Genomic DNA, 16,150 nt, shown 5'->3' on the forward strand with positions numbered 1-16,150 from the left:
ACCTACCTCGTACTAGTGAGCCTCGTGAAATGCTTTTTGAAGACAGGACACGAGCTCATGCAGATCACATAGGACAAGGGTTTGAACGACAGACAACAGCTGCTGTGGGGGTATTAAAGGCAGTGCATTGTGGAGAGTGGTAGGTATTTGTCAGATTACTGTATACAGGGTTGATACTGAAAAAAATACCTGCATGACATAGGGAGTGATGAGACAGGCCCCTGTTGGTTACGGTCTTGGAACATCTCTCTTGGTTTGCCAATAAAAAGGCAACAGGAGGGGCCAGAAGATACTGCTGATTCTGAAGTCTAAATTCCTAAAGATAGATAGGAATCACCTATCAGACATATGTTAACACAGGCACAGCAGATAGAATGCAGCGTTATACTCATCCTGTTGGGCAGAGTAGAATCAGGAAGGATTTCTGAATTGAGCCATGCTTTTTTCTTTCATGTTGGGCTCTAGACTAATCTGTTTCTGAAATCTGTTCAGGAAGATTATTACCATTTATCACACTGCGTGACTTGTCCCCCTCCCCCCCCAGTTGTATGGAGTTGAATAAAAATTGTAAAATGCCAGTGAAATGTTAAAGCATTGTGACAGTTTTAGGCATTTGTCTGTCTGTTGGTAACAGGATTGAACTCTGTGGAAAGGGCAGCAGCCTTGACCAAGCTGGATTTAAAAGTAAATCTACCCTTTCCTGTCTTTGTGTTTTATAGCTGTGAACGTTTAGAGGAGAGTGGTAAATTATGGTGGTTTAAACAAACATTTGGTGAATTGGAACAAGGAATACCAAACCCTGCAATTTGTAATTTAGACAGATTTGCATGAGTCATGTTAATAGCAGTGTGGAAGAGCATTGGGCACAGCATCATGACTGAGATACACTTCTGTGTTAGATGTGGAATGAGTTGCTATTTGATAAGAAGTGTGAGCAGTTTCATTATGTGTGCATATATGGGGAAATAAATTATGCTATACTTTGCAAGCAGTAACCTACTGGCCGTCCATACCCCATAATATCACATGCACAGGCAGGATGTTTAATTAAAATGATGTGAATCCCAAAAGAGATTATGGGAATGATAAGTAGTATCAATGGAATCTGGTAAATTTCCCTTCCAGAATCTTAAAAATGAGAAGTGCTTTCTATTTTTATTATGCAAATGTTCTGTGTCATTGGTGTGCTTCTTTAAAACCTCTCTCCCTCATTTCCACTTTGTAATCACAATATGCAAATTGTTGAGGAGAGACTTAGGGAGCTGGGTATGTTTAGCCTTGAGAAGAGACAGTTAAGAGGTGATATGATAGCCTTGTTTAAATATTTGAAGGATGTCATATTGAGGATGGAGCAAGCTTGATTTCTGCTGCTCCAGATACTAGGACCTGGAACAATGGATGCAAACTACAGGAAAAGAGATTCCACCTCAACATTAGGAGGAACTTCCTGACAATAAGGGCTGTTTGACAGTGGAACACACTTCCTCAGAGAGAGATGGAGTCTCCTTCCTTGGAGATCTTTAACAGAGGCTGGATGGCCATCTGTCAGGGATGCTTTGATTGTGATTTCCTGCATGGCAGGGGTTGGACTGGATGGCCCTTGTGGTCTCTTCCAACTCTATGATTCCTAAGGTTGTGAGTTCAATTCCAGCCAGGGGTGGCTCAGCCTAGCATCCTTCCAAGGTCACTAAAATGAGTACCCAGCTTGTTGGGGGCAATTAGTTTACACATTGTAAACTGCTTAGGGAGTGCTTAAGTAAACTGATAAGTAGCATAGAAATGTACTTGGTATTACTATTGCTATGTTCACTGCCCAGAGAGAAAGGGCAAAGGAAAGGATCTGTGTATGAGCAAATGTGTTAGTGTTGGGTCATATTTATGTGTGGCAGCTTGTGTGCAAGAGATCATCTATTTTATTTATTTGATGCTCAGCCTTTCAGTTAAAATGCTTCTCATGTCTTAAAAGCTACTTGACTGAAAACAACAAAATCAAGCTTAGAAACTGATGAGACGTAAAGAAAAAAATTGAAAGTACTGTAGTATGCCAGGACAGAATATGTGTACAGTGGATTTAAAACTATAACCAACATGCAGGAAGACAGAGATTCTGTGTGAATGTATTAGGTACTGAAACAATCAGATTGAAAAGATGAAAACGCAAATCATCACCTTCATTTTCATCTGAATGATAGCAACATAATGAGAAATCTTGGATCACTAAAAAGAAATAATGCTAGGAAAGGTAGAGGATAGAAGATGGTGAGAAAGACTGCATGCCAGATGGATGGACTCAGTCAGGAGGGTCACAGGTACTGAGCAAAGAATAAGTAATCTTGGAGGTGTCTCTTCCACAGGGTCGCCATGAGTTGGGGCAGGCTTGAAGGCAGCTACCGATTCCTACAAACTCTATTTTCAGTGCTTGTTTTTGTTGCATGTCATTTAATCTTAGTGGTTTGGGTTTTGTGTTTACAAATATTTTAGAAAGCAAAGGACAAATTATTAATTTTAGTAGTAACCCTGATAGCAGCATATTTTTTTTCTTGCATAGGCCTGAACAACCTCGTATAACCAAAGATGTGATTTGCTTTCATGCAGAAGATTTCTTAGAGGTAGTTCAACGACTGCAACTAGATTTGCACGAACCTCCTCTTTCACAGGTAACTTTTGACAAACTGAAATCCTTTCAGAAAATTGCCATACTTAAAACAACATTGTTAACTTACTTACTTTTTCTTTCTAGTGTGTCCAGTGGGTTGACGATGCAAAACTTAACCAATTACGAAGGGAAGGCATTCGATATTCCAGAATTCAGTTGTACGATAATGATATTTATTTTATTCCAAGGAATGTTGTACATCAGTTTAAGACTGTTTCAGCTGTGTGCAGTTTGGCTTGGCATGTTCGGCTCAAGCTCTATCACTCAGAGGGAGAAAATCAAACCATCTATGACAAAGACCCACCAACAGATCCCACATCTTCTCTTGTAGGACTTCACTCTGATGATGTAATCCATACAGCAAACATAAATGTCTCTGAAGACACCAAATTTTTGGGCTGCATGCAAACTAAATATGTAAAACAGGAGTTTTCGTACACACACCACGAACCCTCAGCATCTTCGTATTCAGCATCTCTCCGAAGCAAAGAGGAACCCATTACTTTTAACGCTCCTGAAAAAACAATAGTACCCAATACTATGGACTGTCTAGATGTTAAAGCAAAGCTGGATCATGGTCAGTTGTCAAGGTCTAGGTTTGAAACAGACTCTGAATTTGAACATGATGAAAGAGACTTATGTAACAGCTTGTGCCCAGGGAGTCATGTGAATCTGGAGGACACACGGCAAAGCAGTTCAGCACATCCAAGTCTGCATGGCAAACAAGATGACTTTTTGTGTTGAAGTTGTATATATGTTTTTAAATTCCTTTTTAAACATGATAACATAATGTAAAGATGCTTAAATATTGTGAGGCAGGTTTGTTACTTGTCCCCACATCTGTTACAGAAAATAGTTTATGTAGCTTTGTAACATTCCTCAGTGCCTGTCCATAACTGTGAAAGTATCAAAGCACTTAGGGCCAGATGCACTGTAAACACTGCAGGTGTAACATAAAAGAAGTCTTTAAATATGAGTTGTAGGTTTTAGAATAGAGCTGACATTTAACATATATTTTTTGTAAAATAAGCCAGAATTCTTTTTTGATGATTCCAGGCTTTTCCATAGAGCTTATTTATACTGATTTTTTTTCTTTTTAATGTGTCAGCACTGTAGTGTAAATAGCTTTTTTTAAAAGAAATCTTTTTAGTGTGATTTATATTGAAATGTGAGCCACTTAATAAAGGTTCATAATAACAATAATGGATTTTATTGTGGGGTCCCTTTTTAAAAAGTTAAAAACCTCTAAATTTGTTTTTAAATGCAAAAATAATATTCTTATGTTGGAATAAAATGCTTGAATGCATTGACACAAATCTTTGTTGAATTTTCACGAAATCTCACTTCTGAAATGAATTTGGATGAGTGTTTCATATGGTTAAACGTGCCGCGTCTCTTGTCCTATCTTGCATTGATTTTGTTTCCACTGCGTCACCTGTGGCAAATTTCTGAGACAAACAGTGATTATATTGGTTTGAAAATAAATCACCTTAAATGTTTGCTAAATTTAGGGACTGCAATCCTGTTCACATTATCTCTTACTAAATGCTACTGATTTGACACAAGTTACTTGGGATTCAATAAGGCATAGTAATGAATAACCTCACTTGAATCCAAGCCAGGAGTACTTGCTATCTTGCCTTTTCCATTGTCTGTCTTCCCCAACCTGGTGCTCCCCTTATATTTTGTACTATGGCTTTCACTAGTCATAGCTAGTAGTAGTCATGATGATGGGAGCTGTAGTCCAAAGCATCTGGAAGGTATGAGCTGAGGGGAAACGATTCCTCCACATGAAGAATCTTGTGCCTTTCTGGAAGCTGATAAACTTACTTTCTCACCATTGGCTAGGCTGATGGAAATTGTCCAACATCTGGAGGGACACAAATGTCCCAGAGAGAGAGAGAGAGAGAGAGAGAGAGAGAGAGAGAGAGAGAGGCAAGTAGTCAAATAGAAAATTAAAAAACACACACTAAGTATCAGTATATGTTGGCCCTTATCTTTATTTGGTAAATATAAGTGACAATATTAAGTGGAACTATGAATTCTAGATAATTACAAGTCTCCTCACAGAAGTATTCTACATGTAAATTGAATAGCTCTTATCTGAAATGTTTAGGACCAGAAGTGTTTAGTGTTTCTATTTTTGGATTTTGGGATATTCACATATACATAATGAGATATCTTGGAGATGGGACCCAAGTCTAAACATGAAATTCATTTGTTTCATATATATCTAGCGTAAAGGTAATTTTATATAATATTTTTAATTATTTTGTGCATGATACAAAGTTTGTGTACACTAAACCATCAGCAAGTAAAAGTGCCACTATCTCAGTCACTCATGAAAAAGGGTTTGGATAACGGATACTCAGCGTGTAACAAAATTGTTTTAGTTGAGGTGATGCGAAACCCATATTGTAGAAGATGGAGCAAGCTTGTTTTCTATTGCTCCAGAGAATGAAACACAAACCAGTGGATTATCTTACTGTACAAGAAAAGAAATTCCATCTAAATAACGAGAAGAACGCCTTGATAAAAAGTTTGGTAGTAGAATAGACTGCCCTGGAGGATGGTGGACTCCGTTTTTGAAAACCTTTATAGGTTTGAACAGATGCTGGATGGCCATCTTCTGCAAGTTTTTGTGTGTGTGTATTCCTGAATGGCAGCCACTTGGACTTATGGTCCCTCTTTGATTTTATAACAAATCCAGAAGTAGAACCTAAAGTGCTGACATGCTATAAGGTTATTCAAGTTGTGTTGAAGAAATTTGCTGAGCCAAGAAATGCATTTAAAAATGCTTCTGAGGTGTGTCTAAATGGACAATGTATGACTCATCAGATATTCAAACTGCAACTCTCATCAGCCCTAGCCAGCACAAGCAATACTGAATTCCTACAGATGATGCAGTCCAATAACAAGAAGGCCATGTTTTATCAATCTCTAACCTAAAACAGGAGAGATGGTCCTTCTTTTCTTCATCTAAGAGTTTCTTTCTGATAATCATTACAAAACAGAAAATAGGACTAAGCCTGCACCATAATGATACACTCCTAGAAGTGGGTACTTAAGACAAACTGATGTAGGAAGGATAATCACTTCTCAAGATGATGTTACCAAGTTTAAAATTTATAGTTTTTTCTGGATTTTTTGGGGCTATGTGACCATGTACTAGAAGAGTTTATTCCTGATGTTTTGCCAACATCTGTGGCTGGCATCTTCAGAGATAGAAGAATAAACTCTTCTAGAACATGGCCACATAGCCCGAAAAACCCACAAAAAACTATGGATGCCGGCCATGAAAGCCTTCAACTTCACATTTAAAATTTATCCTGGATATAAATGGTGGTAACCGACAGCTAAAAGAGATGTCCATATACAGTACCTAGAATACTAGACCAGATCCTTTGATGCTTGCTCTTCTTGTAACACACTTGGTAGGATGCTTTCCTTTAACTAACAGACTGAATGCTTTTGCTAGCCAGGGTTTATATACTCATTATGCTGAATAAGGATGCAATATGCTTGCTAAGTGAGTTACAGAACAATCCTATTCGAGTTTCAGGGAAGAGTGAAATTCCCTGCTGATCTTATTTCATTAGAAGTCTCCTTCAGCAGGAGTATACATTTTCTTCTCCCCCCAATTTTGTGTGCATGCAGGGCTAGATTTATATATTCTTGGTTTCCAATAGCATTGTATTGCTCCCACCCCCTTCCCTTGCCACGGCTTAATCAAGAGGAAATTCCTCAGCAAACCTGAGGCCAGTATAGACAAGGAGCCTGATCCTCAGGCCTTGAGAGAGCAGGGTATGAAAAAGGCTTGGATCCAACACCTCCACTTCTGCCATATTTTAAGGCCTGCAAGTTGTGTTAAAAACAAGTACCATATTTTCTGGTGTATAAGACGACCCCCAACTTTTCCAGTTAAAATATAGAGCTTGGGATATACTCACCGTATAAGACTACCTCTCTTCCAACGCACACCAAATAAAAAATTTTAAAAATCAGATTTGATTTCAATATGGTAATTTTAATTCAAATGACATGCAGGTACTTAGCAGGAAACCTTGTTGTATACAAAGCCTGCTTGGATTGGTCAGCTTTCCCTGCCTGTCCAGCCCTTCCTGTCTCCAAGACTATCAGAGCGGTAGCTGCTTTCATACGATCGTCGCATATGGTGGGGATGTGGCCGTGGCTGTTTTTGAGCTCCCCCCATCATTTGCAGCGACCGCAGATTCTCCAGTCTGGCTCAGAAGTTTCAGCACCTTCCCTATAAGATGACACCCAGTGTATAAGACGACCCCCTGGGTTAAAAAGTAGTCTTATATGCCAGAAAATACAGTAATTCAGTTCTTGAGTATTTGCCAGAGGAAGTGCATTGGAAGAATGAGGCAGGAGATATAAATTGGTAAGGGACTGATCTGTGGTTTCTCACTTTGTTTTGAACATGTCATGGCGATTGTTCAGATCATATTTAAAAGATTAGGGTTTGAAACACCTAAGGAAAAAGACAGCAAATGCTTATGAACTCATCACTCAAAGTATGCTTGTTTTAAAGAAAGTGGTTGTCTTAAGAGCTCAGGAATATTGCTGTTTCCTGTGAAAGTGAAGTATATTTAATCCATGAACTATACAGGTGCTTAGGATGATGTAGCTTTAAAAAAAATACAGGAGCAAAAAGGCACAAATAAGCTAAACATTTTGGGGAAGTATTAAAAACAAAGGCAACATTATACAGCATTAAAATTCCAAAGGAATAGGCCTAAGTCTGATTGCTAGTCCCAAGTAAAACTGAACCATTGAATCAGTAAGATTTATGTAAGTATTCTTACTGTTAGAATTTGAATTTGTACCAAGTAGCTTTAGGCTACAGTGCTTGTCTAAAGCCAACCGCATTGCCTTTAGGAGAATTCGACAAATTATGCAGTTGTTTCCACATTTTGGGAAATCGCAGGCATCAGCATACCCCGGCTACCCATAGGCCCTGGTTTAAATCCAGTCGCTAATCTTAACCAGAATATACCTAGTGAATCAATGGTGTTGGTTTACCATGTTTTCACTGATACCATGGGTCTACTTGAATTGGGACTAGCAACAGGATTCAGGCTCCTGTGTCTAGCACCTTCCACCCTGGTCTTCTGAGACAGTGGGCCTCCAATGAAGGTCATAAATGATACCGAGGCTCTTATGGTAGCAGATAGTCCATCAAAAATCTTTGCTCAAAGCTAGGGTCAAAGTCAGCACCCTGAATTGCGCACAGGTACAAAGTGAAATTAATTTAAAATTACTCAGGAACTGTGCTAATTCACAGGAAATAAATGTGCCAAAGTGTTACCCATTCAGCAAAATATTGTACACTTACCTTTGTGTATAATTTGAGTTCCAGCAACCAAATACTGACCTTTGTGGAAATAATCACATTATCAGCTTAATTAGGGGCAGAAAAAAAACATACTGGTGACTTATATGTATAACTCTTCCTAAATGTATAGTTATTTGGATTCCTCATGCCTAAATAGGAAAGTCAGGATGTACCTGTTTAAGAAATAAAAGCTGTTGAGGAAAAAAGGCAAATGCATATCACAGCTAGTATAACTAGAGCAGAATGCATCAAGTAAACATATTTTGATCCTTGGTTTTTGAAAATAGTTTGGATCCAGATATCTTGCATGAATTGAACAGTAGAAGGTAATTCAGCTTTTTTGGATTTCCTTGTAGCCTTACATCAAATTTTCCAGATGGCCCCTAAACCTAAGAAATAGGTGGGAGTCAGAAAAGCTCTCTTGGCTAAATAACATTTCACTCTTTAACCTCTGGATCCAACCTAGAGTTGGATTCAGTGCTCGCCATTGAATTAAAATCCCTGTAACTACACAGATAAACATTCTCCCTTCCGAGTAATCTTGTTTATTGCTTCTTTCTTTAAGGCACATAGATACATTTACTCAAACATTTGGTCCTGTTATTTTCTACCACAAAATTTGTGCTTCTGATATGTTTACTTTTGCAATGCATCATTGATTCTTTAAAATCTTTTTCACTGATGCTACAGAAAATTGTAAACAAATGTCTTGGCAAATACTAGTACTGACCAACTAATAGCCTATAGGAAAATCTGCATTTCAAAGCAATTTTATGCAGGTCTTGTTGGTGTGATAAAAATGTTATTATCAAGGTGTTGTAAAAATCCTGCCACTTTCACTTGTAAAGGGGAAAGATATTTCAAAGATATTTCACTTATTAATGTTCTAGCTTAATTCACTCTGTATACAACATTGTAGCCATACCTGAGTGCATCTGCTCTGTTACTGACTTTATTTGTATCAGCGTTGTTGGAGCTTAATTACATGAAAGACTTTATCTTCCAAAATAGACTTCTCTGCCTCAGATCAGTGTTTAGAGCACAAAATGGCTGCTGAAACTGCAGAAGCTGCCCATCTGTGCCTAAATTTTGGAAGATGTAATTCCAGCCATCCTACTATATTGTGCAATAGAAAGTGTTATCCTCTTGTGACCCAAGTTCAGTAAACATACCACTTCACACATTAAAGCACAAACACAGAGAAAATACATAGAAAAAAACCTGGCTGTTTTATTTACAGTATGTACACAAAGTCCAGACGGCAATGCTCCACACATTGAATTGTCAGCTCCGGCAGGATAAAGAACATCGGCATATGGCTCCATCTGTAGTTCCTTTAGGTGTGTTAAGCACGTAAAGAGGATAATCAGGGATGTGACCTTCATTAACAAAAGGCTAACCCTAGTTTATAAAAGAAGTTAGTCCCTTCGTCCGCAGAAGATGTTGTATCCGAGTTCTATCATTCCTCCAATGAGCAAAGCCCAAAGGGGAATAAAGACATAAGCTAGCCTCATTACAGCAAACTGCTCCAATTTTGCACAGAGAGCAAGGCAGAAGGCCAGCTTAAGCAACATTGCTACCAGGTACCAGGCTTTCTTCTTGAGGTTTAGGGAGCCATTGCGGGGATCAAATCCAGACTTACAGCGGCGAGCCATTTTCACTATTATCATAACCAGAAGGATGGTGTCAAATATCCAAACCGGTATAAATATTAGGAACCAGTTCCATGGTGCTTTTTCATCCAGTTTTAACACCAACATGATCAAGAAGAGTAATGTGAAGAGCCATGTGAGCAGCACTCTCTGTGCCAAGGACATTCTCATTTAAACAGCTTTAGTAGGTGGTTCGTAAGAGTAGAAAGGAAGGTCCCTAGAATAAAGGGAAACAAAACAAAAAGTAAACTGGAGAGTGGTGTCTTGCATGCTTATCAAAAAGACATAGTCTATGTCTACAAATGATGCTACCTCCCAACTTCCATCTTTTTAAGAACAGCCTTTCACGCTAAGAGTAGTTCCTGCTTTTTTCTCCCATGAGTTGATTTAAACTAGTGGTTCCCAAACTGTGTCCTTTCAGAGATCTTGGACTTCAGCTCCCAGAAGCTTCAGCCACATTCCTTATTCAAACTATTTTCTTTGCTTTGTAAGAGTTTTACCAGATTAGACTTTATATATCTATACAGGAGCTGTTTAGAGTAAGAACTTCATTTCTGTTTAGTAGAAACCTCTCCACCTGGCAAGTATTTCTGTCAAATGCTATGGCATCTAGTGGATTTCCATGCCTCTTACAAAAATCTTTGTATTCACATATCATCCAGTATAGCTTTTATATGACTGTCTGGCTGTTCCAACAAATTCTTCTTATGTGTTCTACCGTCTCCATTAATTGTAGTAGTAAGAAATGTAACAAAAAAGTCTCTGTATACCGATTTAAGATACAGTGCACCAGGACACTGCATTAATACCAGTTCATATACTGGTACCAGTTATATCCTTTGAGCATATAGGTGCCATACAAATTTATGCACTCTTTTTATGCCATTTTATTGTCAATACTTCAGTCAAAGAAACTGGGAACAGTAATATGATGATGGCACCAAAGAAATCCCACCATAGAACTACAATTCTCTGAAAATATAGAATGACAAAATTATGCAGAATGCTCTTTATGGCAGCTGAAGGGTTGCTTTCTCTAATACTAGGAAGTCTGTTATATCCAGACTCCTGGGTCAGATTTTTAAAAGGCCTTTAGACCTCCTTGTTGTGCAGATGTAGGGAAAAAACAGCAAAAATGTAAAGGCCCAGAAAGAATATCAAACTACTGACTGAATGTATTAAACATTTCTTTTAAACTTGACATATATTACATGACAAATTTGGGCCAAACGGTTTCATATTAACTGGTTACTTCTAGTTCATGTTGCTAAGAATTAAAAGATACCTAAGACTACTGCCTTTAGTAGTACTGTGCTGTCAGTCATTTAATGCATGGTAATGCCATATCAAGTTAGCCAGCCAAGTGCAGTTCAACATATATTATAGGTTGCTTTCAATACTGAAGATTTATTTCCCACTGATTTTATTATTTCCCTGAGAACTGCAGACAAAAATAACCTCACAGGAACCACAAATGCAAAAGAACTGCCCAGTTTGTCTCCTAGAGAGAAGACTTCTCTAGGCATTTGTAGGTTCTCCAATGCAATTCTATGGTCAACCACTGGCAGATGTTGATTATTGAGTTACACTGGAGGACCAGGGATTCATAAAGAGATGTTCTCTCAGGGTTTTCCCACTTTCATGGGTGTTCTGCGTCCCAAACCCAGTGAATGTAGAGGGCCCACTGTAGTTCTTCCAAATATTACTCAGTGGACATCTATTGGTAAGCACATATATGGTTTGCACACATTAACTGACCACTGTAAAGATCTGCAAGACCTCTATCATCTTACGCAGCCTTCTGAAAATTTAAGACATGATTTGCATCTTTCAGGATCCTATTACGTTCCAGCCCACTCCCACAATTGTGTAAGTATGCTTTCTATCCTGAGGCCTCAATATCACCCTGTATTGCATTTGAAGAAGTGGGTTTATATCCATGAGAGCTCATGCTATAATTAAAAAGTTAGTCTCAAAGGTCTTGTTACATTCCTTCCTCCTCCCTTCCACCTTCCTCCTTTTTATGCTGCAAGAGACTAGCACTTCTCTGAAAGCACATGTATATAATATTCATACAATGCCACAACATCCATGTATTATAAACCAGCACCCAAAACTAAGGCAATCACAATATTTCACCCAAACAAACTGTTACAAAAGCCAACAGCAACATGTATAACCACCACAACAATGGCATGTAACAAAGTGTGTGCGCTTCCATCATTATGTTTGCTATTGTCCTACTATTTCCTGATGCAATTTCTATGCTAATAGGTAATACATTTTAATGTGTTGCTAGCATCTGACATCACACAACCCCAAATGCTTTGAAGGTGCAAAAATATCAGGATGATTGATTGGGTGCAGTATGGAAATGTACTAAAATGAGAGAAACTAGAATACCTAATTTACATCAAGGATGAACAGAGAGTACAGTTAGGTGTTACATCTTTCATTGAGTTCTTGCCAACTACTGGGATCCTTGCAACACTGACTAAATGAACTCATGAAGCATACTCTTGCAGTATATGCTCAAGGTAATTTTGCCAAGACTGGTTAAACCCAAGCTATTAAGAGATAGAAGCATAGAATCATAGAGTTGGAAGAGACCCCAAAGGCCATCCAGTCCAACCCCCTGCCATGCAGGAACTCTCAATCAAAGCATTGTCGACAGATGGCCATCCAGCCTCTGTTTGAAGACCCCCAAGGAGGGAGACTCCACTACACTCTGAGGGAGTGCATTCCACTGTCGAACAGCCCTTACTGTCAGGAAGTCTCTCCTAATGTTGAGGTGGAATCTCTTTTCCTGCAGCTTGCATCCATTGCTCCGGATCCTAGTCTCTGGAGCAGCAGAAAACAAGCTTGCTCCCTCACTCTTGCTTTGGCATTTTACACACATGGATGGGTTCCAGCATTACAGGAGAAGCAAGTAGGCCACACAAGCACCTAGTCAACATCTCTTTGCTTACATTCCCAAACTTGGCACTACCTCACATTAAGGTGGCAAAACATTACAATTGCAGGTATGGGTTCATGTAACTCGGCATTAGAGAGCCACTGTGGTATATTATGAGTATATTAAGACCCTGAAGACCAGGATTCGAATCCCTGCTTGGCCATGGAAGCCCGCTGGGGGACGTTGGGCAAGTGACACTCTCTCAGCCGCAGAAGAAAGGAAGCAAATCCCTATGATAGAGTCACCATAAGTCAAATGGCTTGAAGGCAGACAACGACAACTCCTCTGTTGTTTTCTTTCTGTCTCAATGTACAAAACCAGATAGCAACGAATGGCATGGAAGCCGAACAAAAGCATGGGCCTCAATCTGGAGCCTAAAGCAATACAGTCCAGACACAAGACTCATCTCTTCACTGGTCTGGATGCCGCTCCTGCTTCCTTTAGCTAACACAAAATGGCACAATGATATGCACTTTCACCAAACCATTGAGCAGGTGAGTGCTATGTCAGTATCAATATAAGGACTCCCTTGATCAGAGTGACATGTCCTACATTTCAACCTTCTTGTCCGGGAGGAATTCCAAAACGTCCTCCATTTTGAGCATGACTAAGAAGCACAAGAGGAGGAGGAGGACGTTTTTGCTGTGGCCCTTGGAGAAATGTGGCTACTTGGCAGCCTGTGCTCTCTGCAAATAGGTCAGGATGGATCTGTCGAAGGTTAAAGGCTTCCACAGATGGCATCCATGGCTTTTGTTGTGGGTTCTTCTGGCCATGTTTGTTGCTAGCAAAACACAACTTTAAGCATTTGCCTTCAGAGTTCTGCAAGTGTGCTGCAAGCCAATGAGATGAATCCATGCGTGTGCTTCCAGCTTCCCTTTGGCCACAGACAGAGCCCCCCCCCGAGCCATGGACTCTCCCAGTGCCAGCGCTAAAAGGCCCCTAGGGTCGTACCAACTGGGCAAAGCGGGGGGTGCTCCCTAGTCGCGGGCCGAGCCTTGTTTCTTCAGCCCCCCCGACCCTCCGCCTGGTGGTCTCTCCCGCGTCCCGCTTCACTTTCATATTACCCACCAGTCAAGGCTCCGGCGCCCCCGTAATAACGGCCGCCTTAAGAGGGACCCCTGACGGCCCCGCTCATCACAGCGCAGCCCCGCTTGAGCAGCCACAGGAAGGACATTGAAGCGAATGGGTGCCCATAGGCCTGCACCCGACGAGGGATAAAACCCTGCTCCACGCTATCATTGGTTGCGGTGGTTGTCCGTCACAGCCGTGCTCCACGCTCATTGGGCCCTCGAGGTAGGGACACGCCTCCGCGAGCGCCCCATTGGGCGCAATCTCCGCTTCCTTTCCGAGCCCTGCCCAATCAGAGAGCCTGGTTTTCGTCACTCAGACTGCGGCATTAGGATTGCAGACCGTTGCGTTTGGCCGCGGGGGCTGATGGGAGTTGAAGTTCACAACCTCTAGTTGCCAAAAGGCTGGCATCATTATCATCATCGTTATTATAATTATTGTCCCGCCCCCTCGGCTCTCGCTTTCCCCGATTCGTCAGGACCCATGCCTATCCCCGCCCCCGCCCCACAACTGCGCCACCGCCAATCACTTTTACCCGCTCCCTTTTCTCGGCTTTTCATTGGGCAAGGCGCGCGCGGTCAGTCAAGCCCTACCGCCTTAAAGGATTCTGTCGTCCAATGAAAACAACTTGTTGGACGTGCGGCTGCGAAGGGGCGGGCGCGAGCAGAGAGACAGAGAAAAAGAGTGGGCGGAGCCAATCCCACGCTGGAGTCTCACGCTAAAAATGTCGCTCGTCAGCGCGCGCCTCGCAATCCCCGCCCATCAGTGGGCGGGGACTATAGGGGGGAGGGACGATTGATTGACGCGCGCCTCGCAATCCCCGCCCACCAGTGGGAGGGGAGTATAAGAGGAGAGATGATTGATTGACGCGCGCCTCTCAATCCCCGCCCTCCAATGGGAGGAGACTATAGGGGAGGGAAGGCGGGACGATTGATGATTGACGCGCGCCTCGCAATCCCCGCCCTCCAATGGGAGGGAGGGAGGGAGGGAGGCAGGCTTGATTGATTGGCGCGCGCCTGCCTCATTTTATTTATTCATTTTAACAGCACGGCAGCGCGCTGTTGCTGGCGCCGCCGCTACTAGTGCTGCTGCTGCTGCCTGGAGAGTGCGCGCACGCCAGCCATCCCTCCAGCCAAGCGCTGCCTGCGCACCCTTCTCTCTCCGTCTGGCGCGTGCCGTCGTTTTCGCTGGGACCGTTCTTCATCTTCTTCTTCTTGGTCGCGTGCTGCAGGAGGAGGAGGAGGAGGAGGAGGGGTAAGGAAGGAAGGCTCGCAACCGAAGCCTCGGCGCCTGTGGGTCTGGCTTAACGGTCGCCGGGGAGAGGAAGAAGGAGGAGGGCAGCGAGGGGCGGGGGGCACTTGTAGGCAGAGCTCCGCCACTTGTGGCAGCCTGTGCTCGAGGAGGGTCTGGGAGAGAGAGAGAGAGAGAGGCTGCGCGCGCATCAAGGGGCGGCGGGGAGGGGGCTTTCGCGCGTGGCTCCAAAAAGGGTGTCGGCGGGCGCAGCGAGGGACTGGAGGAGGTCATGCGAGGCCAGGACTCAGGAGGAGGGAGCCAGCAATTGGAAGGCATTGGGGAGGAGGAGGAGGAGGAGGAGAAGAGCCCTCCCTCCTCCGGCCCATCATCTGCCTTGGTCCAGGCCTCAGAGGGAGAGAACCACCACCCCTGGACTCCTTCCCCTCCTCCTTCTGTGTCCTGTCTCTTTAGATTGTAAAGCCTGAGGGAAACGTCTAATTAAAAATGATGACAATTGCCAGCCGTTCCAATGAAGAGCAGGGTATAATAATACAATAATAATAATAATAACAATAATACATGATTTCTCAATAGCCCACCCAATCACAAGGAATCCAGGCGGGTTACAGCAATACAATAGATATAAATACACTCTTCCCTCCATGTTTGTGGATTGGATCATTTGCAGATGTGATTGATATGTTCTCTCTAGGAATATCTAGGTCCTCCTCCAGTGCAACTCTATGGTCAACTTTAACTCCAAGTTGCACTGAAAGGCCTAGAGATTCCTAGAGAGAATACTCTACTAGGCCTTTGTAGCTCCTCCAGGGCAGTTCTGTGGCCTGTGTATGTCAGATGTTGACCACAGAGTTGCCCTGGAGGACCTAGAGATCCCTAGAGAGGTGTCCTCTCAGGGGAAAACATGGCGTTTTTGTCATTCGCGGTGTTTTCACATTCACAGGGGTGTTGTGCCCCCAGCCCTAGCGAATATGGAGGGACAAGTGTACTCTAAATAACCCTTGACCACCTTCTGTCAAGGAGCCTGTCGCGGTCTTAAGCCACAGCCTCTCAGAGGAGGAGTGTGGACAGCGACTCTCCTCTGAAGAAACCCTGCCAAGACAACCCCCGTTAGGGTCACCGTTTAAGATCCTTTAAGGTATAAATACTGTAAATGAATAAATAAATGAGTCAGAAACAGCATGAAGGCACACGATGACAACAGAAAT

General features: G+C 42.1%; 3 protein-coding genes across 7 annotated transcripts in view; 2 read left to right on the top strand and 1 right to left on the bottom strand.

Annotated features, from left to right (window-relative positions):
• Positions 1–4,145, top strand: part of RSBN1L (round spermatid basic protein 1 like) — a 41,969-nt gene extending 37,824 nt beyond the window's left edge. Inside the window, 3 exon segments of the mRNA XM_042468418.1 lie at positions 1–139; positions 2,549–2,657; positions 2,741–4,145. The exon segment at positions 1–139 is cut by the window's left edge and continues 10 nt beyond it. Coding sequence (XP_042324352.1) covers positions 1–139; positions 2,549–2,657; positions 2,741–3,400 — 908 coding nt within the window. The 3' untranslated portion in view covers positions 3,401–4,145.
• Positions 4,146–9,221: 5,076 nt separating this feature from the next.
• TMEM60 (transmembrane protein 60) lies at positions 9,222–14,032 on the bottom strand. Of its 2 annotated transcripts, none has more exons than XM_042466446.1 (2): positions 13,692–14,032; positions 9,222–9,846 (listed from the first exon to the last, which is right to left on the bottom strand). In XM_042466446.1, the coding sequence occupies exon 2, from the start codon at positions 9,836–9,838 to the stop codon at positions 9,434–9,436; it is 405 nt and encodes a 134-aa protein (XP_042322380.1). In that variant the 5' UTR covers positions 9,839–9,846; positions 13,692–14,032; the 3' UTR covers positions 9,222–9,433. The 2 variants fall into 2 exon arrangements, with proteins under 2 accessions (XP_042322380.1, XP_042322379.1); XM_042466445.1 differs by having other exon boundaries at positions 9,222–9,884; positions 13,692–14,016.
• Positions 14,033–14,781: 749 nt separating this feature from the next.
• PHTF2 (putative homeodomain transcription factor 2) overlaps positions 14,782–16,150 on the top strand; it is an 89,308-nt gene continuing 87,939 nt past the window's right edge. For all 4 annotated transcript variants that reach the window (XM_042468806.1, XM_042468801.1, XM_042468802.1 and 1 more), the window contains exon 1: positions 14,782–14,945. The gene's annotated coding sequence lies outside the window, so the exon portion shown is untranslated. The remainder of the gene's footprint in view (positions 14,946–16,150) is intronic.

This window comes from Sceloporus undulatus, chromosome 5, assembly GCF_019175285.1.
Source record: "Sceloporus undulatus isolate JIND9_A2432 ecotype Alabama chromosome 5, SceUnd_v1.1, whole genome shotgun sequence".
Lineage (NCBI taxonomy): Eukaryota > Metazoa > Chordata > Lepidosauria > Squamata > Phrynosomatidae > Sceloporus > Sceloporus undulatus.